The 27758-nt window shown below is 36.4% G+C and overlaps 1 protein-coding gene across 1 annotated transcript; it reads left to right on the forward strand.

Moving 5' to 3' along the window:
- The first annotated feature begins 112 nt into the window (after nt 1-112).
- Nucleotides 113-27758, forward strand: LOC129356944 (titin-like). Its single transcript, XM_055026479.1, is given in 25 exon segments — nt 113-314; nt 754-1024; nt 4887-5011; nt 6165-6428; nt 6677-6785; nt 12784-13022; nt 13125-13379; nt 13651-13833; nt 13990-14253; nt 15173-15244; nt 16619-16801; nt 16958-17221; nt 18141-18404; nt 20272-20526; nt 20640-20754; nt 20756-20946; nt 22156-22428; nt 24493-24744; nt 24871-24987; nt 25100-25115; nt 25199-25278; nt 26048-26104; nt 26193-26252; nt 27318-27374; nt 27653-27758. Coding segments are annotated over 25 exon segments (4248 nt in total). The 3' UTR covers nt 27733-27758.

Below are 27758 nucleotides of genomic sequence, written 5' to 3' on the forward strand. Positions count from 1 at the left end.
AACTGTGCAGACAATTATTCGCAAGTATAAAGTGCATGGAACAGTTGTGTCACTGCCACGATCAGGAAGAAAATGCAAGCTATCACATGCTGCCGAGAGGAGATTGGTCAGGATGGTCAAGAGCCATGGACTGAGAGGCTGCTGTGCAAGAAAGAAGCACTTGCTCCAGAAAAGGCACCTTAAGACTCGGCTGAAGTTTGCTGCTGATCACATGGACGAAGATAAAACCTTCTGGAGGAAAGTTCTGTGGTCAGACAAAACAAAAATCGAGCTGTTTGGCCACAACACCCAGCAATATGTTTGGAGGAGAAAAGGCGAGGCCTTTAAAAGTGTAAGTGAAAAAGGTGTATGGTAAAGAGCTATTTAGTAGGTGAAAAATGTGAGTGCCAACCAAAACAGAGACTTTTATAATGTTTTAGCTTTAACTTTTAAATTTGAGCTTTAACCACAGAAAGATACATAATTTTTTAAAGTTTAATTAGTAATAGTTTTATAACAAATTGGTCAGATCATGATTTCTTAGTTAATGTCAAGTTGTCACAGCGAAGAAATATTGAATAATGTCAACTTTGTATTGAAAGTGTCATGATTTACCGAATGACACTTTATGACAAAAGTCATAAATTCACAAAGACTTACTTCATATTTGTGACTGGCGTTATATCATGTTTATGACGGTGTCTTATTCACAACTCGTCAAATAAGTTAAATTCTTTCTCTTAAACTAATACATTATGTTGTTTATGTGAACAGTTCTCAATCGAGCCACTGTGACCCTGAACCCAAACTGGCCTCTGATATACAAAGGTGAGAAAGTTATTCTCCAGTGTGAGATCCCAGGAGGAGAAGGAAGAAAGTGGACCTTTGAATGGAGACCAACCAGGTTAAATGAACCTCAAACATCCCAGGAATACATTATCATAACTTCAGCCAAAGAGTCTGATAGTGGATAATACAGCTGCAGAGGAACAAGTGGAGATGAATCAACAGACTGGAGCGATGTGGTCGTATTAACTGTGTGTAAGTTGGTCATAAATCATAAAATAAATATTTAATGTGTTTGGTATGAGTAAGCTGAGTGTGTTTTTCTGAACCTATGTTTACATAGCAGTTGTTATCAGTGTTAATATTTTAGATATTTCAGCCACTAATTGGTCTCATCCTTTTTCCAACGTTGTTCTTCATTAATTGTACAAATGGACGAAATTACAATTTAATGTATGTCTTGAGTTCAGCACAAAAGTTTGATTTAACTCAAGTCTGTCTTAGTTTTAAAGGTATATCGCTATTGATAGTTGTGCAAGAGTAGATCATTAAAATAGGATGTAAGAGTATACAAACTAACATTTCTCTCTCAGTTCATTCTAAGGCGAGAAAATGAAATAACCATTTAAGAGTGTTTTTTAAAAATGTAGTTAGGAAGCATTACAATCTTTTTTGATATGCTACAACTCGAAAATGTTCTAGTTTGTCAAACTATATATATTTTTAAATTGAAGCCTTTGGGTAACATAGAAATATTATAACACTTGACTGTTTGAAAAGTAACAGTGTTGAAAACATCAATGTGACTCTCCAACAGATGAACTCTCTGTGTCTCCATCATGGCTGAGTCCTGGAGCCTCAGTGACTCTGAGCTGTCAGGTTGAACCTTCACCTTCAGGAACCAGGTTCTTCTGGTATAAAGCTGTTCCTGATCCAACAAGGAGATCCTACAGCTATGAGCTGCTGCCTGGCAGCTCTGATGGGACTGATGAGAATTTCTACATTGTTCATGGACTCAATAATACAGCAGGTTATGTGTGTGAAGCAGGACGTGGAAAACCAAACTACAGAAATCCAAGTTTTGTCTTTTCAGTAGGTCAGTTTGTTTCGATGTGTCTCCTTTCAATGAGCAAGTAATGATCTGTTTACATTGTTCCTATTCAGCCATGCACTTTATCTTTAGCAGTAAATTAATTACATTGATTTATCATCAAAGTAAAGAAGAAATGTCAAAGTTTTTATCTTGATTTTCATACAGTGTTGAATTTTAAATCCAAAGCAGCAATAAAACATAAAATGAAAAAGTGAAAAGTAAAGTTTTGGTGCTTTTGACAAAAACAGGCCACCTCCAAAATCAGTCATAAACCGCAGTTTGTGTCTTTTGAGACAAGTTTTTGTTGAAGACATTTATATGATGAGTTTTTATCTATGATAAGATTAATATTTGACTTAAGACATTAAATATGTTTTCAGCTTTATTCAGTATTTTTGTAAGTGGAGTTATTTTATTGTGCTATAAAATGGCACTATCTGTCTGGAAAACATAAAACTGCCCCTTTAAAAATGTCCCACCCTTACGCCATCAGTCCACAAAATGTTCCAATTTAGACGAATTTAGTAATTTGTAGCATCGGGGCATCATATGAACTACAAGCACAAACTTTAGAACTGGACGTCACTTATATGAACGAGGCAACACAGTTATGATTGCAGATCTTTGACTTTATTCCACCAACAGTGACAACCAAAGACACATTTATCATGTGGTATGTCTAAAGCACCGAAACTAGACATCTGAAAAAAATTATTTTCTGAAAACTAAACAAATTATCTTTCAGTATCAAGATTTGGACTTAACCTCTGAAATTACAGCAGGTGATATCCAATTCTACAGACTCCAAAAGGGACACAGTTGGTTAAATAATCAACACAAACATATTAAAGCCCTGGTACTAGCATGTTTCCTAACTGATTCAAATGAACATCAATAAGACTGATCTATTAATTCATCTTTGGCAATAAAATTGGTTCTGAATCATCAGTTTTTTGCTTCACAAGCTTTTAAGCACACAGCCACACCACAACCTGCTGGCCATTAGCAACGCCGTGACTGCTGTTGTTTTTCTGGCATCAAAGCCACATCAGGCTAACAGCACGATGCTATCATTAAACAACAATTTAGTTTCACATAAGTCACAGTTTTAGGCCTGCTGTGAAGGCCACAAAACTTTTCATAATGACGCGTAGAGGAACGATGTCAGACACGTACAGAACAAATGAATCGTGACTTTGCAGAGCTCCCTATCAGAGCTAACAGCAACACCTTCTCTATGTGGTCAGTAAATGTGCTCAGCTCTAAATGAATAACAAGCAATACTTGTGAGAGTGTGGAAAGTAGCGCAACAATAGTGGTATTACTGTGGTTAGTGTAGTTGCCATGTGCATCAACTTGTCTAGCTACTTTGTAGCATCATGTTTAGTTGTAGTTACACCTGCAGATCTTTTACAAAAAGTCTCCATGAGCGTCACAAACTTGGTTTTTAAAGCATTCCTTGTAAAAGAGTGGATGACTGATGCTAAAACAATGCAGTACAAGGATATAATATTGTATTTATAAACACATTTTAAAAGAACAAGCTCTCTAATAATTTTTGCACCACAATTTCATGCATATGCAGAAATCCACATCACCTATTTACATCTGTGCAATTTTGGTTGAGTGTTTTTTAAAGGCCAAGTGCAGATCTTTGCACATGAAACAAGTGAACATGCAGCGGACAGGAAGCATAACGGCTTCTAATAACTGCTGCCACCAAAGCGGGGAGGAAACCGACAGTCTACACATAGGTAGTCAGGTAGAACCTCGCATTTGATCTGCATGTGAGGATGGGGAACGAGCTGCTGCTGAGGCTGAACTTCTTCAGTAAGTAAATGACTGAATCTCTATTGGCATTTTATATAAAAGTGTAAAACTGGTTGAAAATGTTCATCTGGCACTTAAAGTGACATTTTAATTACCCAGTTAGGTAATGTGAGTTAATAAAAAAGCTATTTTCATGTGAAAATACAAATGTTTAATGTAATATCACTAATTGTGTCAGTTTGATAGAAATGTGTCTCCTAAAGAAGTTTATCTTTGTTTCAGTGCTCTGTGTGATCTTTTATGGAAACACTGAAGGTGAGAAATATATTTCATTTTTCTTATTTATTTTCTGTAATGTATTGATGTTATTTTTATCAGATTTTTCATTTTAATACAGCTAGTATGATGTTTTGTCTAGCGTTGCAGCCATTTTAAGTATAAGTACAAATTTATAGGCAAGTGAAACTAAACTAACAACCAGTGACTAGATGTTTTTTTATAGTTTGACCTTTCCCTTCTGGCTGTCAGCTAAAACCCAATGTACCGACCACAACCACCACAGGATCTCACCAGCACCTAAAACAGGATGCATCGTTTTTAACCACTTAAGTTTCATGCTCTGACTAAAAGAACAAAGTTGAATTAACCAGTTACTGAACTAACTGGTGACTAAACTAACCAGTTACTGAACTAACTGGTGACTAAACTAACCAGTCTATAAGACATTTGTGTGAATTTGACAACACGACCATATAACCATACATTAGTCTGCTGATAATTATGTATTAATATACCTGACAATAGTTCAGTTGTGACTGACAGTTTCATACATCTGTTCCACAATTTACCTTCAGCTGCAGTCTTGAAGGTATCCTCATATGCTATACTGTTCGGCCCAGCTATAATTAAGATAATTAAGTTCCAGTTGCTAACCTGAAAATGGCTGGCACATCTAAAGAGCAGGATATACTCCACAATTAAAAAAATTACAACAAAAAAATGCATATCTTTTGTACTTTGGGCAAAATACTCGCGTTGGGTTTCAATCATCTGGAATGTCCAATTAGAAAAAGAGGACCAACAGCTTCCTGGTCTAAAATGAAGCCTAGGCGTAAATTCAAGCTGGGAGACAGAACACAGCCGATCCCCATCACTCAACACACGCTGCAGCCAACCAGGATCGGCGCCACACCACCCAATCATCGTTAAGCCGGTCTCTTTAAGGAGCCTAGCCACCGGGTGTCTGCCTGCTCGTCAGCCGTGCTTCATCCCGCCTCCTCCCCATCTCCACCTTCAGCCCGACGAACATCCTCCAGGCCCACTCTTCGTTTCTCCTCCAAGGCTCCGCTCCATCACCAGGATTCGGACCGGGGGCAAAGACTAGTGAGCTTCGCCGGACTCATCATCTACCCTCAGTGATCCTCAGCTCACTAGTCTTCTGCCGGGTTAGAGCGCCAAAGAATTTGTTCATTAAAATCTTCTAACTGCTTCTTTTCTCTGTGTGAGTCGATACAGATTGAATTACTCTCCTTTTGTTCTGCAAAAATACTGATCAGGGGCGTGCTGTGGTGGCGTAGGGGTTTAGCACAACCCACATATGGAGGCCTTAGTCCTTGACGCAGCCGTTGTGGGTTCGACATTTGCCACATGTATTGCCCTCTTTCTGTGTCACCTCTTTCCTGTCAGCCTACTTTAAAATAATAATAATAAAAAAGATACGAGCCACAAGAGCCAACAAAAATCCTCAGAGAAATAAACGAAACAAAACATGGCTGATCAAACTGTTAGTCAGAATTGATGCAACTGTTTGGTTCACAAATGAAGTTTTGAGACAGGAAAGCAGAACATCCTGTAATAATGTTCAATAATAACTCCACATAGTGACCCCAGAGAAACATTTATAAATTCTCAACTTTTACTTTTTTCCCAATACAAAAAACTATGATGTGACTCTAATTTTTTAATCATTACTAAGTTATTATCATTATGATAGTTTCTGAGCTCTCAGGGGTTTCTCTGACAGCTCACCAACGGCGATGTCTTTTCCTATGACACTTCAAAAAACAGTATTTATATGACTGAAACTCCATTTCAGGACGCCTTAAAATGAAATGTTTCTGTTCATGTTATAAATTTTAATTGAGACATTTTGAGTTTTCAATCATCTTCGATATCTTCAATTTCATGTTTAAACCATTTTTGCTGCATATTTCCATTTCTAATACTGAAGGTTTGATCAACTGGATTTTGAAGTGACTTAGAGTTCATGTGCTCGTCTTTGTGTTACTTGATTTTAATCCAGATGTACGTTAGCTAAGATAAATTAGTGTTTAGTGCAAAGTTAATTTGGAAAAAGATGCTGTGGGAAAAATAAGTCTAAATTTTTGAGATTTTGTCATCTGAAGCAATAGAAAAACAATCAGTTAGCTGTTAAAAATATATTTCCTGTCTTTACCTGCATATCACACATGCAAACAACCAAAAGAATATTTCTGTCTGTTTTCCGGATGAAAACTGTTTTGTTTTTGTTGAATAGTTTCCAAGCCGACTGCGATCCTTCAACCCAGTGGGTCTGTTGTATATAGTGGAGAGAAAGTCACTCTGAGATGTGAGATCAAGGAAGGAGGAAGAACTCAGTGGACATATGAATGGAGAACAAACAATAGAAACATTCAAATAAGATCCAGTGAATACAGCATCAATAAAGTCTATGAATCTCACAGTGGAGTTTACAGCTGTATGGCTACAGGAGATCATCAACAAACAGAATGGAGTGATGGCGTCACACTGACAGTGAAATGTGAGTCTGATTTAGAAACTTTATATTGTTTGGATTTAATATAAAACCAGGTTTTCTGTTATTTCTGACTACAAGCAAAATAAAAGCAAGAGACTTTCTATTAGATAAATAAAAACAGCTACATGTCACTGAAGTAAATTTGAACTTAACATATTCAACTTTTTAAGATGATTAAGTTTAGTAAACTTGTCATGAATTAATTCATAGTTTGATTATTGAGTCACTTTTATTTTTCTTTAATCCAACAGCATATAAACCCAGAGTCACACTGACAGCAGACAGAACATTCATACCACTAGAGGGCAGCACAACACTGACCTGCTCTGTGGACGGATCTGATGACTGGAAGTTTGATTGGTTCAGAAATGATCAACAATATTCTGCAGCGAGAGGAAACTGGGATCCAAACAGAGTTATCTCTGTCTCAGAGGGAGGAGTACAGCTGCAGAGGAGGAAGAAAATATTCAAGTTTTCAAACTGAAAAAAGTGATAAAATCTCTGTTGTGAAGATTGGTTTTTGTTAATGTTGTTGTGTTTTTGTTAATGTTGTGTTTTTGTTAATGTTGTAGTGTTTTGCACCTCAGGGCCATCGTAACAATTGGTTAAACAGTCAATTTAATATACATTAAATTAAACAATACATTGTTCTATCCACTGTTAAATATATATAAAAAAGGCTGTGAATTTAATTAAAATAAGTTGCTTTTATAAGTTGTTTTTATTATTTATGTTGCCTTTAATTTAGACCAAAGCGAAATTTAGACCAATGAACCACAAGGGGGCGCCAGATAATCCTTGCAAATACAAGAAAGACGTTCGCTGTGCAAAATCCTCCAGAAAAGATCAGCATCCATGAATAAATGACAAAATACACATACAGATTACACTTATGCAAAAATAATGACTCAATACCTAAATAAGTCACTATTAGGTTTATTATTAGGTCAATTGTGAACATTTAGTTTATGTTTTGAATGTAAAAATCGATTTTTGTTATTATTATTAATAATAGAATTGTAACATTATGAACCACCAGGGGGCTGGATATCACATATATGAGAAATAGAAAAACAGTTTTTATTGTCAAGCAAAGTGGGACATTCAGGTGTAACAGATATAAATGTTCACACAAAAACTTCTTGAAGCGTTAAAACAATATATTAAAAAACAAGATGAACAAAAATAGTAATAATAATGAAATACAGTAAAGACAGAGTGGATGGTAGAAATGCAAGTTTTCATGCAAAGACATTGATGTTGTTGGAAGCAATGATGGTTATAAAGTTTAAAAGCTTCTGAGAGGAAGGATCTGCGATTACGCTCCTTTGTGCATTAAGGATGCAGCAGTTTGTCACTGAAGGAGTTCTGCACTCCGGCTGCAGTAATTTCAGGTTTTTAGCTTCACACTCTGGTTTTTGTCCCTGTTGACACACAGACTGGTGCTGCTAACACCTTTTCTTTCTTTATCACTACGCCAATAGCAGACTGGAGCTGGATGGCTGAACAGGTGTTACGACCCGTCTAGGGGTCCAGGTCATAACACGAGTGATCCATCCTCCTCTGATCTCGAGCGGTCAACACAAACAAAATTGACATTTTATAACGTTATTTATTGTAAAAAGATGTATTTTTTGTTGATACTGAAATGTTACAGCCAAGGGAGTAGATGTCTTCAGAGTGAGCCCAATGCCGAAAACAACAAACAAAAGGAACTATCTAAATATTAACGAACTTACCTAAAAAATAGAGAATCCAAATAACAAAAACTTACCTCCCTAACTACGAAAACAGGAAAAACTAATGAAACATAAACGGCAGCTCACTCCTACAAACTCCAGAACGCTACATGATTTTTACAAACAACACAAAAGAGTGCGGCCGGTTGAGATGAGCGGAGGACGGATGACAGGAAGTGCGCGTCTTCAGCTTTTATATCCGTCACCTCCGGGAGACCACCAATAGGACGTCCGTCGTCTTCCGTCAACCAATCAGAGGCAGGCACCTGCACACTCAGATTTGCATAATTACGACGCCAGTCGTGACAACAAGTTTTAGCACAGACGACCCACAACATGGAAGACCTGGACTCAAATCGTGGCCTGGGATTTTTATGCATGGAGTTTCTTCCCATGAATCATGGATTCTCTCCAGGTAATCTGGTTTCCTAAAATAGTTCTAATATGAGTTTTTTTTAATGTCTCTCTCAGAAATGTTGACATCTGTTTAGGGTGAACCTCACCCCTCGCCTCTAGAGATAGACACCAGCGCCCCTTGTGGTGAATGGAAACTTGAACTCTCCAATTCGGCCCAGTTAGTCTTATTCATGATGACTTGATAAGTCATCATTTTATTTTCCTCCATCCTCTCACTGGTCTTCAAAGTAAGGGCGAAGTGTGAAGTGAGGAAACGCGGGATCACTTTCTCTTCACAGTAAACATCCTGAGCATCAGGGTCATGAGTCCATGTGGAGTTCAAAGGTCAGTAACATCCTCTGAACTCAACAGTAGGTGACTCAGAAAAGACATTTGGTCAGCATCGTATCATCAGACACACATGGCCTTTAATAAGCGCAGAGCTGAAAGAAAATGTGAAATTCCAGATATTATTTTTATCAGGCAATTTATTAAAATGTGTATTCTGACTTTTTAGTGCACCTCACATTCAAACAAATGGCTTCCTTGTTGGTCGACATGGACTTGTCTGTGTATTCTCGACATTGATGTCTGCCTCTGATGGTCAGATCCATAATGTGCCTTTTGTTGATTAAGTTTTGGTTTCTGAGAACTTATTAAAGCAATGAACCAACAAAAATAAGGAACATGTTATACAAAGCACAAATATTTCTGGCCATGTATTTGCTGGTGTCAGCACGTCCGTTTATGGAAACGATCTTTTGCTCACTGTTTGAGCTGCAACACCCTCAGCCAACCCAGAATGTATCATCTGTCCTGTTCTGCTGCCTATACAGCTTACCTGCCGTCTGCTGCTCTGCCTCAGTTTTCCAGCCATCTTGTCTCCCAGTGGTTTGCCGACATTCTTGTCATTTGAACTGTTTTTGACTCGGCCTCCATTTCTTTCTTGGGTTGTTTTGCGGTGCTTGACCCCTGTCCTCCCTCTGTCCAGTCTTTTGTGTTCTGGATTTGTCAGCAGGTCTGATTATTTTTTTTCTTTTTTCTTTTTTTTGCGCGGCCATTTAGATCATTGTTTATGTCCTGATTTATTGCGTCTGAATATTTCTGGCGTAGAGTCATGATGCATGTTTGCTATTATTGACACAAGAGTCAGATCGCATTTTAAAGTAACGTCCTCAACAAAACCAGCAAACGACACAAGATATTACAGTAACCTCTTTCCCATTCGCCCTCACATGCTTTCCCTCGACTTTTCCCACATTACATTTAAAAGAAATACCATTACCAAATATTTTCATATAAAGCATTATGTTATAGTTGCACATTTAAATGGTGCTTTTGCTTTGTCATTCTCATGTTTTCTGTATGTTTGCCCACTCAGTTGGGGCTTTCCTGTTCAAAACCAGATTTCCACCACATCCGTAGTGAATCTACTCAAAAAAAAAACAAACAAACAAAAAAAAATGGACACACTGCATTAAATGGAAAAAACCAATTACTACAATGACACCAGAACAGACCTTTGACCCTTCTTTAGACTAAACCTCTGTGTGTGGGGGTGTTCAAGCAGTGGAAAGAGTTTGTGGTCAAAGACAAAAAAATGTCTGTGTAGATGGCCCACCTTTAACAATCTATATTAGAAACACATTCAACCGTTGCTGCATTGGACAGGAAACCTGATTCTAACACATCACTGTGGTCAAAGCTGCACCTGCGTACTTTATGAGTATGTATGAGTAAAAGGGAAGGAAACAGGCATTTAGAGAATTAATTTTTTTTTAGTGCCTTAAACGCGACTTCTCCTTTTGTTTTAACTACTTTAGCGAGAGCAAAGTGCAGCTGCTCCACTCAGCTGTGCAGCAGGTCTGGAAGTGAAGATGGGGGAAACTTTACTCTGCAGACTGGGCTTCTTTTGTAAGTAAATTACTGGATGTCTATTCACTGTTTTGATACAATTATTGTGCAGAGTGGGGAAAGCAGCTCTTTGCTATTTTAGACTATCTTTTTTATAATTCCGAAGTTAGTCGAGAACAAACTGTGAAACATTTCAGAATCGTAAGAAGACTTGAAAATGATCAAATTGTGTTTGTGTCACATGGCAGTCGGTCGCCTGGATGATTTGTTGCAGCAGCAGAGTAACTGCGGAGAGATCAAATGTGAAAAGCTGGTTTTTGGTGTCGACCTTCTTATTGCTGTCCTATTCAATAAATTAAAATACGTCTGTATTCCAACGAGGATTGTTGCAGAGCCTACCTTTCAAAAATAACATTTAGGCAGGTATTGATGTCGTTTTCATGTTGCCCACATTTCTCTAATTAATGGTTTTTCATTGGTCTGTGTCAGGGGTCGGCAACCCAGCATGTTGAAAGAGCCATTTTGGAGCAAAAAAACAACAAATCTGTCTGTAGCCGCAAAAAATTAAAAGCTTTATGTGAGATTTATGATGTTTAAGCTGTAAGTGTTTATATTTGTGAACACTTATAGTAAGGTGCGCTCTGTAGTCTGGAAAGTACGGTACTCTTTTTGTTATTTGATAACTTCTCACTATAGTGCAACCATTCAGGTAATCTTTCTGGACTGGCAATGAATGCAAAGGATTCTGTCCAAGAATTGTAGAATCAGCTATTTTCCTCGTTTCCCTCTGCTCTCCCACCACCACTCACCCGTCAGCTTGTTTACTGCCTCGCGCCCAGCCAGCTGAAATGTCACAGGCTTCGACGCAAATCGTCGTTGACAGAATGTTGAAATTTAACATTTATTCTGCACATATTTATAGCATTGGGAAATATTAAGAGTGATTGTGTCAGAAACCATATTAAAACAAAAAATATATTTCCCACCCCCATCTTTTTCAAATTTCAAACATTTTTTGAAAAAGCTCCAGAGAACCAACAGGGCGGCGCTGAAGAGCTGGTCCATGTAATATTCTCATTTTAAATGTCATATTCTCATGAGATGTGAGTGGAAAGTAATCAAGATCAATATTAGTTTTATGTTTGTCGGAAATGTTTCATGTCACCTTAAAAAAAAAAAAAAAACAATCAATGTTTGTAATGATCAATTCTCATTCATTGCAGTGTTGTGGTCCCTCTGCTGTGGATGTGCTGAAGGTAAGAAACATGTTCTTTATGTTTCTAACCATGAATCATGATAACAGTTTATATATCAGCCATGTAACATAATATCTGACTCATGTTTTCAGTCCGACAAGTTTACACAGAACAAGAAGCAGTTCTAAATTCATTGTGTTTATCTATTTCTATGATAGATGGAGGTAGAATTTATTTATTCTACCTATAGAATAAATTGATTCACATATTTATCTACTATGTCATGACCAATTGGCATATTAATTATGTAATTCCAGAAAATTTTACAACCTGGCGTTAGTCAGCTTATTTACACTGGTGCATTTCTCTCTGGGTTTTGTATTAATTTGGACAAGTTTCAATCCGAGAGCCTTTATTCACATATTTTACTGCTTTAGCTGCAGGAGGATTGGCAAATTAAACTCAGTGATTTAATTGCTGTCCCCATCTTAATTATTTTATTACATAAAGTTCATACTTCTATGTACTTTTTGAGAAAACAGTCACAAGCTTAATTTCTCCACTTTCTTTGTCTTGAAATCCTGCGGCCAGAGTTGATCTGACTCATGCTGCTACAGCAGAAACCGGCTGATAAAATCTAAAGAGTCTGCAAAGGCTGAAGTGTCAAATCTGCACAGCTGAGAGCAGAAGATAACATACACTGAATAGACAGATGCATTTTGTCCTCATTCCCTCAAGTTAAATCAGATCAAACTTCTCTTGTTTTAGGTCAGCTGGAATTACTTAAGTTGCTTCGGTTTGTTAGTGCCAGAGAGTGTGGGTTGAAGTTTTGGTTTGGTTCATCAGAACCAGCAGGACTTTCCTCCTACAGGCCTCAAAAGAGCCTTGCAGCTGTTGACCCTGTTTCCTGTTCATCACTGTTTCAAGCTTGGACCAGTTGATTGTCTGCAAAAGCAGAAGTGTAGAAATATTGCTGGTAGCAAAACCTGGCAGGGCCCTGATCCCAGAGACCAGTATTAAAATAGTATTATTGATCAGCATCAAATTGAAAAGTTGTTGAATTTTAGACATTGTAATAATAAAAACATTTTCTTGTTTGTTTTGTTCAATTTTATTTTTATTATCACACTTAAAGTAAGTAATGTTTGTATGAACAGTTTCCATTAAACCCAGTGTGATCCAACATCCCAAATGGACCCAGATATACAAAGGTGAACAAGTTACTTTGACATGTGAGATCCAGGGAGGCAGAGGAGCTGAGTGGACGTACGAATGGAGACCAGCCAATGAAAACTCTCCAATGACAAATGAATTGAGGATTATTCCAGCTGTCAGTGGAGATTACAGCTGCAGAGCTGAAACAGATGATAATAAAACAGAATGGAGTGAAGCCCTCAGACTGACAGTGTCAAGTGAGTTAGAATACAAATCTACACAACTTAACCAAGAAAACTGAACCAGAACCAGGTCATGTTCTGATGGTTTGATTGATTTTTCTGCTTTGAATCCAACAGCAGATAAACCCAGAGCCACACTGACAGCAGACCCAACAATCATACCAGCAGGGGGCAGCATAACACTGACCTGCTCTGTGGACGGATCTGATGACTGGAAGTTTGATTGGTTCAGAGATGATCGACCAGTTCAGCTCAGTGGAACCAATGAACAACAAAGTGACGTCAGTGTCTCAGATGGAGGTGTCTACAGCTGCAGAGGACGAAGAGGAAATCCAGTTTATCAAACGGAAGAAAGCAACATTCAGAAAATTGGTGAGTTCAGTTCTATTCTGAAATAAAACAAAAAAAAGCTGCTTTAAAATATTTATCTGTTTACTGGTCAAGTTTTATTACTGTTTGTTGAGCTCAGTTTGTGGTTCACCTTAAAACATAACATGTCTTTTTTCTTTGTCAGTAAACATAATATGTTTTATTTTCATATCATTTAATGAGGCTTATAATCATAAGCTATAAGAATTCAGCATTTTCAGTTTTTTTTCTCAATATAATTTTCTGTCTTCTGATTGAATATTATAAATTTTAGTGTCTGCGCCGACTGTGAAGCAGCATCCCAGCTGGCCTGTCGTATTCACAGGAGAGACGGTCACTCTGAGATGTGAGATGGAGGACGATGAAGGAACTCAGTGGACGTATAAATGGAGTCCAGCCAATAGAAACTCTCCAACATCCAATGAATACAGGATCAACAGCGTCTCTGAGTCTGACAGTGGGAGTTACTATTGCATGGCTAGTAAAGAAGATCAGAACTCAGGCTGGAGTTTTCCCTTTGAACTGACAGTGAAATGTAAGTCTGACAGAAACATCCTCATTCTCACAATCCTAGAACATGGCTTGATTGATTTTTCTGCTTTGAATCCAACAGCAGATAAACCCAGAGCCACACTGACAGCAGACCCAACAACCATACCAGCAGGGGGCAACACAACACTGACCTGCTCTGTGGACGGATCTGATGACTGGAAGTTTGATTGGTTCAGAAATAATCGACCAGTTCAGCTCAGAGGAACCGATGAACAACAAAGTGATGTCAGTGTCTCAGATGGAGGTGTCTACAGCTGCAGAGGAGGAAGAGGAAATCCACTTTATCAAACTAAAGAAAGCGAAGAAGTCTCTGTTCTAAAAACCGGTGAGCTTTGTTCTTTTTCTGTAATAAAATAACAATCTTTCTTTAACTCTAGCATTTGTTTATCAGATGCTTTTTTGGAAGCCATATTGTAATCCCAATGATGAGAAAAAGCTTCAGTAAAACAGTTTTTATATGACTGAAACTCCATTTGATGATGCCTTAAAATAAAACTGTTGTAAATTTTAATTGAGACATTTTGAGTTTTCAATCATCTTCAATACCTTCAATTTCATGTTTAAACCCTTTTTGCTGCATCTTTCCATTTCTAATACTGAATGTTTGATCAACTGGATTTTGAAGTAACTTAGAGTTCATGTGCTCGTCTTTGTGTTAGTTGATTTTAATCCAGATGTACTTTAGCTAAGATAAATTAGTGTTTTAGTGCAAAGTTAGTTTGGAAAAAGATGCTGTGGGAAAAATAAGTGTAAATTTTTGAGATTTTGTCATCTGAAGCAACAGAAAACATTCAGTTAGCTGTTTAATTATTTTATTTCATTTTATAGTATTTTATTTTATTTTGTTTTATTTATTTTATTATATTTTATATTATTTTATTTTATTTCCTGTCTTTAGCTGCATATCACACATGCAAACAACCCAAAAAATATTTCTGTCTGTTTTTATGTTGAAAACTGTTTGTTTTTGTTGAATAGTTTCCAAGCCGACTGGACTTTGAGTTAGAAAACACAATTAATGCGTTTGTTAAAATACATTTAAAAAAATCTTTTTTTCTGAGTTTATGAGCTCAGAAATTAAAATAGTTTCTATAAAATTGTACTTTTGATTTATTAAATATTCAGCCAGAAAATGTTTGCTTAAACATTGTTGATGTGTGTGTCATACAGGTGAACATTAGAGATAATATAAGAATATTTCTGTCTGTTTTCCGGATGAAAACTGTTTTGTTTTTGTTGAATAGTTTCCAAGCCGACTGTGATCCTTCAACCCAGTGGGTCTGTTGTATATAAAGGAGAGAAAGTCACTCTGAGATGTGAGATCAAGGAAGGAGGAAGAACTCAGTGGACAAATGTATGGAGAAAAAACGATGGAAACAATCAGAGAAGGTCCAGTGAATACAGCATCAATAGAGTCTCTGAACATCACAGTGGAGTTTACAGCTGTATGGCTACAGGAGTCATCAACAAACAGAATGGAGCGATGGCGTCACACTGACAGTGAAATGTGAGTCTGATTTAGAAACTTTATATTGTTTGGATTTAATATAAAACCAGGTTTTCTGTTATTTCTGACCACAAACAAAATAAAAGCAAGAGACTTTCTATTAGATAAATATAAACAGCTTCATGTCACTGAAGTAAACACTACAGAGTCACTCTGCAGTTCAATGTTAAGCCTTTAATGTGGTACTAAGCTATACTCAACATTTTAAGACAGTTTAGTGTTAAAATAGTTTCGTTTTTCCTGAAGTTCTTATATGATTTAGTGATGTGGCCTCTGTGTCGAGGCATTGAAGAGTGTGTATTGAGTAATCAATGAGGGTTATTGTATCCAGGCTTGTGGTGTAGAAACAGGCGATGACGTTTGAAGCCTCCCAATCGGACCGAATCACATGACTGATTCAGAAACCGGACCTTGTGAATCCAAATGCATTGCTGTTTCTCCTGTCATATTTTCTTGTTTCAAGACTGTATTGTATATGTTTGCAATGTTTAGTGAGTTTCTTTTATGCAATGGACGTATTTTCCCCTTGTCTGGCAATAATGTAATCTTTCCTAATAAGCTTTGCACATGTTGATAATAAATTATCACCAAAAGCAAAACAGAGAAACCACCAAACAAAGATTAGTCACTAATATGATTTTCTTTTCCTTCTTTATTTAAAACCCGCAGCAGATAAACCCAGAGCCACATTGACAGCAGATAGAACAATCATACCAGCAGGGGGCATCATAACACTGACCTGCTATGTGGACGAATCTGATGACTGGAAGTTTGATTGGTTCAGAAATGATCGACAATATTTTGTTGGTCAGTTCAGAGTTATCTCTGTCTCAGATGGAGGAGTCTACAGCTGCAGAGGAGGAAGAGGAAATCCAGTTTTTCATACAGAAAAAAGCAACATTCAGAAAATTGGTGAGTTCAGTTCTATTCTGAAATAAAACAAAAAAAAGCTGCTTTAAAATATTTTTCTGTTTGCTGGTCAAGTTTTATTACTGTTTGTTGAGCTCAGTTTGTGGTTCACCTTAAAACATAACATGTCTTTTTTTCTTTGTCAGTAAACATAATATGTTTTATTTGCATATCATTTAATGAGGCTGATAATCATAAGCTATAAGAATTCAGCATTTTCAGTTTTTTGCTCAATATAATTTTCTGTCTTCTGATTGAATATTATACATTTTAGTGTCTGTGCCGACTGTGAAGCAGCATCCCAGCTGGCCTGTCATATTCACAGGAGAGACGGTCACTCTGAGATGTGAGATGGAGGACGATGAAGGAACTCAGTGGACGTATAAATGGAGTCCAGCCAATAGAAACTCTCCAACATCCAATGAATACAGGATCAACAGCGTCTCTGAGTCTGACAGTGGGAGTTACTGTTGTATGGCTAGTAAAGGAGATCAGAACTCAGGCTGGAGTTTTCCCTTTGAACTGACAGTGAAATGTAAGTCTGACAGAAACATCCTCATTCTCACAATCCTAGAACATGGCTTGATTGATTTTTCTGCTTTGAATCCAACAGCAGATAAACCCAAAGCCACACTGACAGCAGACCCAACAACCATACCAGCAGGGGGCAGCACAACACTGACCTGCTCTGTGGCTGGATCTACTGGCTGGAAGTTTGATTGGTTCAGAGATGAAGAACCAGTTCAGCTCAGAGGAACCAATGAACAACAAAGTGACGTCAGTGTCTCAGATGGAGGTGTCTACAGCTGCAGAGGAGGAAGAGGAAATCCAGTTTATCAAACGGAAGAAAGCAAAAAAGTCTCTGTTCTAAAAACCGGTGAGCTTTGTTCTTTTTCTGTAATGAAATAAAATTCTTTGTTTAAATCTAGCATTTGTTTATCAGATGCTTTTTTAGAAGCCATATTGTAATCCCAATGATGAGAAAAAGCTTCAGTAAAGCAGTTTTTATATGACTGAAACTCCATTTGAAGATGCCTTAAAATGAAACTGTTGTAAATTTTAATTGAGACATTTTGAGTTTTAAATCATCTTCAGTATCTTCAATTTCATGTTTAAACCCTTTTTGCTGCATATTTCCATTTATAATACTGAAGGTTTGATCAACTGGACTTTGAAGTAACTTAGAGTTCATGTGCTCGTCTTTGTGTTACTTGATTTTAATCCAGATGTACTTCAGCTAAGATAAATTAGTGTTTTAGTGCAAAGTTAGTTTGGAAAAAGATGCTGTGGGAAAAATAAGTGTAAATTTTTGAGATTTTGTCATCTGAAGCAATAGAAAACATTCAGTTAGCTGTTTAATTTATTTTATTTCATTTTATAGTATTTTATTTTATTTTGTTTTATTTATTTTATTATATTTTATATTATTTTATTTTATTCCTGTCTTTACCTGCATATCACACATGCAAACAACCCAAAAAATATTTCTGTCTGTTTTTATGTTGAAAACTGTTTTGTTTTTGTTGAATAGTTTCCAAGCCGACTGGACTTTGAGTTAGAAAACACAATTAATGCGTTTGTTAAAATACATTTAAAAAACTCTTTTTTCTGAATTTATGAGCTCAGAAATTAAAATAGTTTCTATAAAATTGTACTTTTGATTTATCCAATATCCAGCCAGAAAATGTTTGCTTAAACATTGTTGATGTGGGTGTCATACAGGTGAACATTAGAGATAATATCAGGATATTTCTGACTGTTTTCATGTTGAAAACTGTTTTGTTTTTCTTGAATAGTTTTCAAGCCGACTGTGATCCTTCAACCCAGTGGGTCTGTTGTATATAGAGGAGAGAAAGTCACTCTGAGATGTGAGATCAAGGAAGGAGGAAGAACTCAGTGGACATATGAATGGAGAACAAACAATAGAAACATTCAAATAAGATCCAGTGAATACAGCATCAATAAAGTCTCTGAATATCACAGTGGAGTTTACAGCTGTATGGCTACAGGAGATCATCAACAAACAGAATGGAGCGATGGCGTCACACTGACAGTGAAACGTGAGTCTGATTTAGAAACTTTATATTGTTTGGATTTAATATAAAACCAGGTTTTCTGTTATTTCTGACTACAAGCAAAATAAAAGCAAGAGACTTTCTGTTAGATAAATAAAAACAGTTACATTTCACTGAAGTAAACACTACAGAGTCACTCTGCAGTTCATTGTTAAGCCTTTAATGTGGTACTAAGCTATACTCAACATTTTAAGACAGTTTAGTGTTGAAATAGTTTAGTTTCTCCTGAAGTTCTTATATGATTTAGTGATGTGGCCTTGTGTTGAGGCATTGAAGAGTGTGTATTGAGTAATCAATGAGGGTTATTGTATCGAGGCTTGTGGTGTAGAAACAGGCGGTGACGTTTGAAGCCTCCCAATCGGACCGAATCACATGACTGATTCAGAAACCGGACCTTGTGAATCCAAATGCATTGCTGTTTCTCCTGTCATATTTTCTTGTTTGAAGACTGTATTGTATATGTTTGCAATGTTTTTTGACTTTCTTTTATGCAACGGACGTATTTTCCCTTGTCTGGCAATAATGTAATCTTTCCTAATAAGTATTGGACATGTTGATAATAAATTATCACCAAAACCAAAACAGAGAAACCACCAAGCAAAGATTGGTCACTAATATGATTTTCTTTTCTTTCTTGTTTATTTAAAACCCGCAGCAGATAAACCCAGAGCCACACTGACAGCACACAGAACAATCATACCAGCAGGGGGCAGCATAACACTGACCTGCTCTGTGGACGAATCTGATGACTGGAAGTTTGATTGGTTCAGAAATAACAATATTTTGCATCCCGGTTCAGAGTTATCTCTGTCTCAGAGAGAGGTGTCTACAGCTGCAGAGGAGGAAGAGGAAATCCAGTTTTCTACACTGAAACCAGCGGAAAGGTCACTATTGAGAAAACAGGTAAACTTGTCTTTATTGTGAAAAGAAACATCTTTAGTGCTTCTTTGTTCATCAGTGGTGTTAAAAGTATTATGACTCCAGTGCAACGATCATCATCTGTAACTCCATCTAATGAAGCCTGAAAGCAGAAAATTTGCTCCTGTTCATGTTGATATTTAAACCAGACAATGAATTTCTATGTTGATATTGACAGAGGATTTACTGCAGCAACTTTTGTCTGTTTGATGGAAAAACTGTCACAAATGTGATTATATGATGCAAACAGTGCAACATTCTGGCTGTAAGCCAGTAATTTATAGGAAGTGCATATTATATGTCTAATACTGCTTTGTTTTGCTTTATTGTTCTTTACCAGTGATCATTTTATTTTGTTAGTTATAATGAGAGTTATTAGACAGATATTCACATACACTGGATCAAAAGTTATTAAAATTGTTTTCTCAGTGTATGAAGTAAATCAAACATTTTCTTATTTTAGTTCAACCAGAACAACCAAAATTATTTCTGTTTGCTAAATGAGATTAAAAAAACATAGTGAGCACATGTGAGATTTTTTTTTAATTTTCTTTCTTTGAATTAAGAAATGTATTTACCTTTTTTTCTTTTAAACTGTATGACTTGAGTCAAATCTTTTGGGTTTCCTTCCTCAACTGTTGATAGGTTAACTATTAATTAATTAGCCTTCAATTTACATTTGAGTTAATTGAAGGCAGACCTGAAACTCACTGCTTCCTTGTTTGAAGTGATTGGCATGTCAAAAGCTACAAAAAAAAAAAATCCTTCAAAAGATATTTTCACTATGTTTCTGGCATTTAGCAAATATAAATAATTTAGTTAATTCTAACTAACTTAAAACAAGAGATTTGATTTCAGACATTAGTAAATAATGTTTAAGTGTCTCTTTATTTGGTGTATGGAAATATCTCTTCTCTGTTACTCATGTGAACAGTTCCCATCACACCAACTGTGATCCAACAACCCAACTGGTCTCAGATCTACAGAGGAGAGGAAATCACTCTGAGATGTGAGATCCAGGATGATGAAGGAACTCAGTGGACGTATGAATGGATTACAACCAATAGAAACTCTCCAACATCCAGCAAATCCATGATCACTGCTTATAGCAGTGGAGATTATAAATGCAGAGGAAGAAGAGACGGTTTCACCATAACAAAGTGGGGAGTCATCACATTAACAGTGTCCTGTGAGTTCACCCATGTATGAATAATGCTTACAGGGATTTTACTAGCAAATCTTAATATGTAATAAAATATTTCTACATGTGTGTATGTATGTTTATACCTCCTCTCTCTCCAGCGTCTCCCCCTCAGCCTGTCCTCTCTGTGTCTCCATCATGGCTGAATCCTGGAGCCTCAGTGACTCTGAACTGTGAGGGTTTGGAGCTTCAATCAGCAGGATGGAGGTTCTTCTGGTAAAACTGTTCCAAACCCAATCAGCAGTTCCTACAGCTTTGAGCTGCTGCCTAACACCATCAATGGGTCTGAGCAGAACTCCTTCATCATTAATGGACCGACTCAAACAGCAGGATATCAGTGCAGAGCAGGAAGAGGAGAACCAAAGTTTTACACTAATTACAGTGAAGTAAAGTTTATCTGGTCTGCAGGTCAGTTTGTTTCTGTTCTTTCATTTTGAATTTTTATTCCACTGTTTGTATTTTTTATGAGCTCAGGTTTCTAATTAACGTTGTGAATAATGTATTGTATTCCTCCTGTCTTATGTATTTTATTAATAGTGATAAACACACCTGTCTGTTAGGTTTAGAGAGATGAATAAAAAACTGAGACAATTTCAACAACAATAACAAAATAATGTGTTGTTGAAGCTATAAAATAATGATGGATGTGATCCTCAGTCATTTCACTCTTTTCAAAGTTTTGCACATCTTAGGCAAAGAATTAGCTTTTGACTCTGATTAAATAGTTTGGGGAAAAAAATAGAAGTTGGAAGCAGCAGTTGCCGAATGTTTTTCCGTAGGGTTTGTGTAATGGTAGAATGAGTCAACATGACAAAATTATTTAGCTTTCTGCTGAAAGTCAGTGATGAAGAGAACTACAACCAGAATACAGTAAAGTGTTTATGGGATCAGAAGCTATAAGGAGAATGTTTCCGTCTGGAACCACTAGGGGGAGCTGTGGCACATGGTCAGCTGCAATAACTTGAAGAAGGAGCTGACAGAGCAGCCAGTTACCTGCTGAACTTTTATTAATACGTTGTTTCATTCTCAGTCGTTTTGGTTGTTATGTGTACTTAGAGTTTTAGTAGTGTTTTACAAAATAAAAATATTGTGTGATGTTTTCACGTTTTAAATCTTCATTGATGTATTAACCATTTTAACCTACATTTGTAAATCACATTATTTAAATGCTATTGAGATGTTTGATTAACTATGAATTATTTGCAGAAATATTTGATAGAAGATTGTAAATTTTTTTAATTTCCTTCCCTTTTAACATTTAAAGGTCAAAAGCTTGGCGTTTTTGACCATTTCTTTTTTAACTGTCACAAAGAAACAAATTAGCAGATTATCGCTGTGCCCATTAGTTTTGCTACCTCAATGCTCTGAAAGTCTGACATTATGGACTCTTTTCTTATTTTTAAAAAAATTATATCAACAACTTTAATAAGATCAACATTTATTTCATGTTACTCGTATTTTCTTTTTTTCTTTTTTGTTGTTGTTTTTGGTGTCTTTGGTTTTTACACTAATCATTTTACAGCTTATTTTACAATCACAGCTCAATGAACATTGTTTTTTACATTTTCTCAACACAACTGCTAAGAAAAATTCTGTAAAATTCTGTGTTTTTTTCAGACTCTCATCCAGCAGCTTCTCTCTCAGTGAGTCCTGACAGAGTTCAACATTTCATTTATCAGTCTGTCACACTGAACTGCACTGGGAACAACACCAAGTGGAGAGTGAAGAGGTTTACAGAATCAACCAGTCTATCATATGTTCAGTGCTTCAACTGGGGGAGGATGCCTGAATCCTCATGTACCATTAAGAGACTGAAGGTTCACAGTGGAGTTTACTGGTGTGAGTCTGGATCAGGAGAATTCAGCAATGCAGTCAACATCACTGTACAAAGTAGGTTATAAATTTTTAAAAAGTTAATTTTGTTTACTTTTTATTATTCAGAATGACTAGAGTTCCTGTAGACATATCTCTACAGGAATTTCGTGTTTCCTACATTCTTTTCTCTTCAGGTAAATTTTATAAATTAATGAAGCCAAATTCAGTATTTGACAGATGGAGCTGAAGGGTGTTAACATTTTTTGTCCTTTAAAACTGAGCAGCTGAACTTCTTCCTTTACCTGTTCTGTTTTATAAGCGTGTGATCCAAGTAAATTTTAGGAAAAATAACAGATAACTCCATAGGTGTAGAACGTGGATCAAAATCACTAATAATCAAATGATTAGAATAGAATAAAAGTCAACTTTGTCATTTCACGTCACAAGTACAAAGCAAAGAAATGCAGTTTGAGTCCATCCAGAAGTGCTTGAAAATAAGAATGTTACAAATGTACAGTAGGTTTTATATTAAAATATGCTAACTTTAATATTATTGTACAAAATATTATAATATTAGAACTTTGAAAAATTATAACCGCATATTAACAATCCATTGAAAAATGTTATATAATCTCTCATGTCTCTTGTCTTTGTGAAACGGAGTCTCATTGCAGTTTTTTTTATTTTGTTTAATATGTATTTTCATCTAAAATAATGCAATTTTTAGGTTGATGTGTGAAATTTTTTGCCATCAATAATAATTCAAAAATAATAATTACTATGTAATATTAGAAGTGCTGCACAGTATTTTAGATTAATCAGAATCAAAATGAGCCAAACAGCGCTCAGCATTTTTATTGCTGTTGTCCTATAGTTTGTATGTAATTGCAGATGAATTTATGATTCTGGTAAATTATACTTCACCAGCTGCAGTGGCTTCAGAAGGCTTGACTGATCCACAGAGAGCAGACACTCAGTATTTTTATTTCAATCTGGATCAACTCACACAGAGAAAAATAAGCAGTTAGAAGATTTTAATGAACAAATCTTTGGCGCTCGAACCGGCAGAAGACTAGTGAGCGTAGATCGCCGGGGGAAGATGCTGAGTCCGGCGAAGCTCCCTAGTCTTACCCCCCGGTCCGAATACTGGTGATGGAGCGGAGCCTTGGATGGAGGAGCGCGTAAAGCGCCTGGAGAATGGTCATCGGGCTGAAGGTGGAGATGGGGAGGAGGTGGGTGCCCGGAGGCTCGACTTCTTGAATGGACAAGGCTTGACGTTGATTGGTATGGGACGCGCAAGGGCGCCGATCCTGATTGGCCGCAGGGGTGTGACGTGATTGAAGTGGATCAGCTGTGATGTAGATCAGCTGTGTTCTGTCTCCCAGCTTGAATTCACACCTTAGCTCCATGTCTTAAATAGGAAGAGAAAAAAAAGTGACATTACAAAAGCTGCACATTTCTTCAATATAAATGAGCAGATATACTAATTCTAATACATTTCTGTTATTGTTTTTGCAGCTTCTAATCTTCCTTTTGACTGATTTTCTTTTGCAGTTTAGTATGCAGGAAATGATTCTTGAAATATTTGAAATTATTTATCAAAAAATTTATGAAAAAATAGAGACTGATTGTGTTTTCCATTGGCTCGGTTTAACACTCAAAGATAGAAAATCTACATAAATAACTGAATCTGTCAGGTTCTGTGTTTTTCTGTGTTTTAATTCCGAGTTTCTGTGTCCTGAGTCTCCTCGTTGTCCTGTCTTCCCCTTGATTGTTCCCAGGTGTGTCTTGTTCCCCTGATTACCCTCAGTGTATTTAGTCCCTCCTGTGTCCTTTGTTCCTCGTCGGGTCTTTGTCAGATTGTTGTCAGATTTTTGTTGTTGTGTTTACCGCCTGTATGACCAGTTGCTACCGGCGTTGAGCCCTGGCTTCCGCTCAGCCGTGCTGCCTGGCCGCGGACTCTGTTGACTGTGTTTTTGTGGACTGTTTTTATTAAATTACTCACCATTCACCTACCTGGGTCTCCAGCGTCTGCCTCACCACCTCCACTACTCACCTTTTCATGACAGAAGCAGCTTTTTCAAAAGTTTGTCAACAGTTGATTGCTTGTCAGTAGTTGATATTCTGTCTATTTTACAGATGATTATGATGATCGTGTTATCCTGGTGAGCCCTGTTCATCCTGTGACTGAGGGAGATCCCGTGACTCTGAGCTGCAGAAATAAACAACAACAGTTTCTCTCCAATGTGTTTTTCTATCATAATGATAAACTCATCAATAATGACAGCAGAGAGGAGCTGAAGATCTCTGCAGTGTCAAAGTCAGATGAAGGTTTCTACAAATGTAAACATTCAGGAAAAGAGTCACTAAAGAGCTGGATGTCTGTTAGAGGTGAGGAGGATTAAAATGTTTGTAATTTAGTTTTATCCAGTTGTTGGAGCTCAAGGTGAGAAATGAATATGTCAATGTGGATGTGACATTATACCTTTGTTTCCTTTCAATATTTAATATTTTCAGGAACTGTGTCCAGTCCTGTTCCCTCCTCGTCTCCTTTACTGCTGATCATTGGACCCATTAGTGGAATCATTCTGATTATTTTCCTGCTCTTATTGTGGCGCTACAAGCAGCACAAAGGTTGATCACATTGTTTATTTAAACCCTTTAATCAAAGGCACACATTTATTCTGTTCTATGTGACAAATGATTTGAACCACAGAATAAGTAACAAGAAATGTCTTTTCCACAGATTTATGCTCTTTCAGGTCAGTCATTACTTTCCTTTCCTTGATAAAGAACACAGATCTCTGTACTTGTTTGCTGTAACTTTTATCTATTTGTGTTTTAGATCAGAAAAAAACAGTCAGAGATCGACCATCAATCAAGGAGCGGAGAATGAGTTCAGTGTCAGTAGCTCTGCTACTCCAGGTCAGAATTTAATCATATTCTTCTCATGATGCATTTACATCTTTTTATTTTTGTCATCAACTCACATATTTATTCAGTATGTTTAATATTTGCATGTTTATGATCGTAATTAAAATAGGCCACCATAAAACTGATCTGTTATGACACAATAAACTTACCAAGAATGAAATGTGAGATTCAGTTGAAATATATAAAAAAAGATTTCAGATAAACAAGCAAGATATTTTTGTCTTGAATAATTTCACTTTCTAACTGTATGACTTTAATGCTGATGGCCTATTAGACTACTGTTCAAAGAAAATAAATGAAAATCCCAAAACATACAACCAATTACAGAGCATCCGATAAGTATTCACATCTATGCACTTTGTCGGCCTTTTATATCACAGCTTTGTGCTGTGAAAATTTAATTAATCTCTTTCCTCAAAATTCTCCACACAAATACCCAACAATAATAATGTGGAAAATGTTAGATTTTTTCCAAATGTATTAAAAATAGGAAACTAAGAAATCACATTTACATACATATTTCCAGCATTTCATCAATGTTGGATGCACTTTAAAACACTTTTGTCTCAAAGTTTTTAAAAACCAGCTGTTCTTTGTAACATTGTTATTATATAACTATTAACCTGGTGCTGCTCTCTGTGGATCCGTCTGTGAAGCCACTGCAGCTGGTGAAGTATTTCTGTTTAAAGCAGATGAACACACAACTGGAGCGCTTAAGAAAACAAGCCGATCTAAAATTGTGAAACATTTTTTGCTGCAGCTGAACCCAGTGAAGTAACGTACACCGCCATTAAATTCAAAAAGCTCCGAAAAAAGAGTGAGTTCAAAATTACAAACCTTTTACTGCACAAGAGGATAACTGAATGATTTCTAACTGTGTGTCTTTGTTTTGTCGATCTCAACAGGAAAACCCCGTAAACCTGAGGAGCCCGTTATTTACGCAGAAGTGAACACAAGTGCTGCAGGTAAAGTCAGTCGGACTTTATATCAAAATGTGTCTTCGTGTCAATACCCTGCAGGTTCAGATCATCTAACATAATTCTACAAGTATATGTAAAAATGTCAAAAGAGAAAGAATCAAATATATAGCTATATATATATATATATATATATATATATATATATATATATATATATATATATATATATATATATATATTTTAAAATCTAACATATCTAGTATAATTTACCAGAATCATAAATTAATCTTCAATTACATACAAACTATAGGACAATAGCAATAAAAATGCTGAGTGCTGTTTGGCTCATTTTGATTCTGATTAATCTAAAATACTGTGCAGCACTTCTAATATTTTCCAAGAGATCCTAATGTTTACTGTCTGATCACAGAGTTATGATAAACTAAAAAGGCATCAGTCAGGAGAAGGGAAAAAACCCTCAGTATTTTTATGTCTTAAATAGCAAAAGAAAAAAAAAGTGACATTACAAAAGCTGCAAATGTCTTAAATATAAATGAGCAGACATTACTAATACTAATACATTTATGTTATTGTTATTGCAGCTTCTAATCTTCCTGTTGACCAATTTTCTTTTGCAGTTTAGTATGCAGGAAATGATTCTTGAAATGTTTTGTTTATTATGACCTCATCATCATCAAAAATAATGAACATCTGTAACATTGGCTGCAAACTCTCTCTTGACATCAGCAGAAACAGAGGGACTGAACACATTTACAGATTGTGTGTTTCATTAAAACATTTGTTGCATGTTAATTTTGCAGTGTATCAAGTGTTTTTAAATATATTACCCCTCCCCATGTAGCCACGCAGCTGCAAATTGTGAAAAGAAAATTTTCCTTCCCCTTTGTGAAGTTTTAGCTTCCTCAAGATGACACAGTATTGGATGTTTCCTTTGTCAAATGCAGTCTGTTATTGAAACGAAAAAACGAACTGTCTCTCTTGAATTTGGTTACAGCTTTTCAGAATCGGACATAAATTTACTTTGGTTTTTTGGTACACAATATAGTGTAAACCATTCCTGTGTTTGATTAAATGAGTTTCCTGTTTCAGAACTCGCTCCAACGTACGCTGAAATCAATAAGAACAGAGCCAAGCGAAACAGGAGAGGTAACACTCAGTTTGCACTCAGTTTCTCATATGCAACATATTTAATCAAATCATTTTAGATTGTAAATTGATGAGATATTTTCACCATAATTCCCAGTTCTAGTAATCCTTTTTAGCATTTTGGATGTATGACTTTGCAGATTTTCCTCTATATGCAATACTTTTTAACTAATGACGTAAGCTTTGTGTGTGGACAGTGTTAGGATCAGCATAACACTGGGAATTAAATTCCTGCTTGTTATTTTGTTATCATTAATGCTAATTATCTTCATTCACAGAAAAACCTGCAGCAACAGATGAATCAGTTTATTCTGAAATCAAATCAGGGGCAACTCTGGAAGGTGAATCTGCCTTTTAGCACACCATGCAAACTTAGATGTTTGT

The sequence above is a fragment of the Poeciliopsis prolifica genome, unplaced genomic scaffold (genome assembly GCF_027474105.1).
Source record: "Poeciliopsis prolifica strain line A6 unplaced genomic scaffold, Auburn_PproV2 SCAFFOLD211, whole genome shotgun sequence".
Classification (NCBI taxonomy): Eukaryota; Metazoa; Chordata; class Actinopteri; order Cyprinodontiformes; family Poeciliidae; genus Poeciliopsis; species Poeciliopsis prolifica.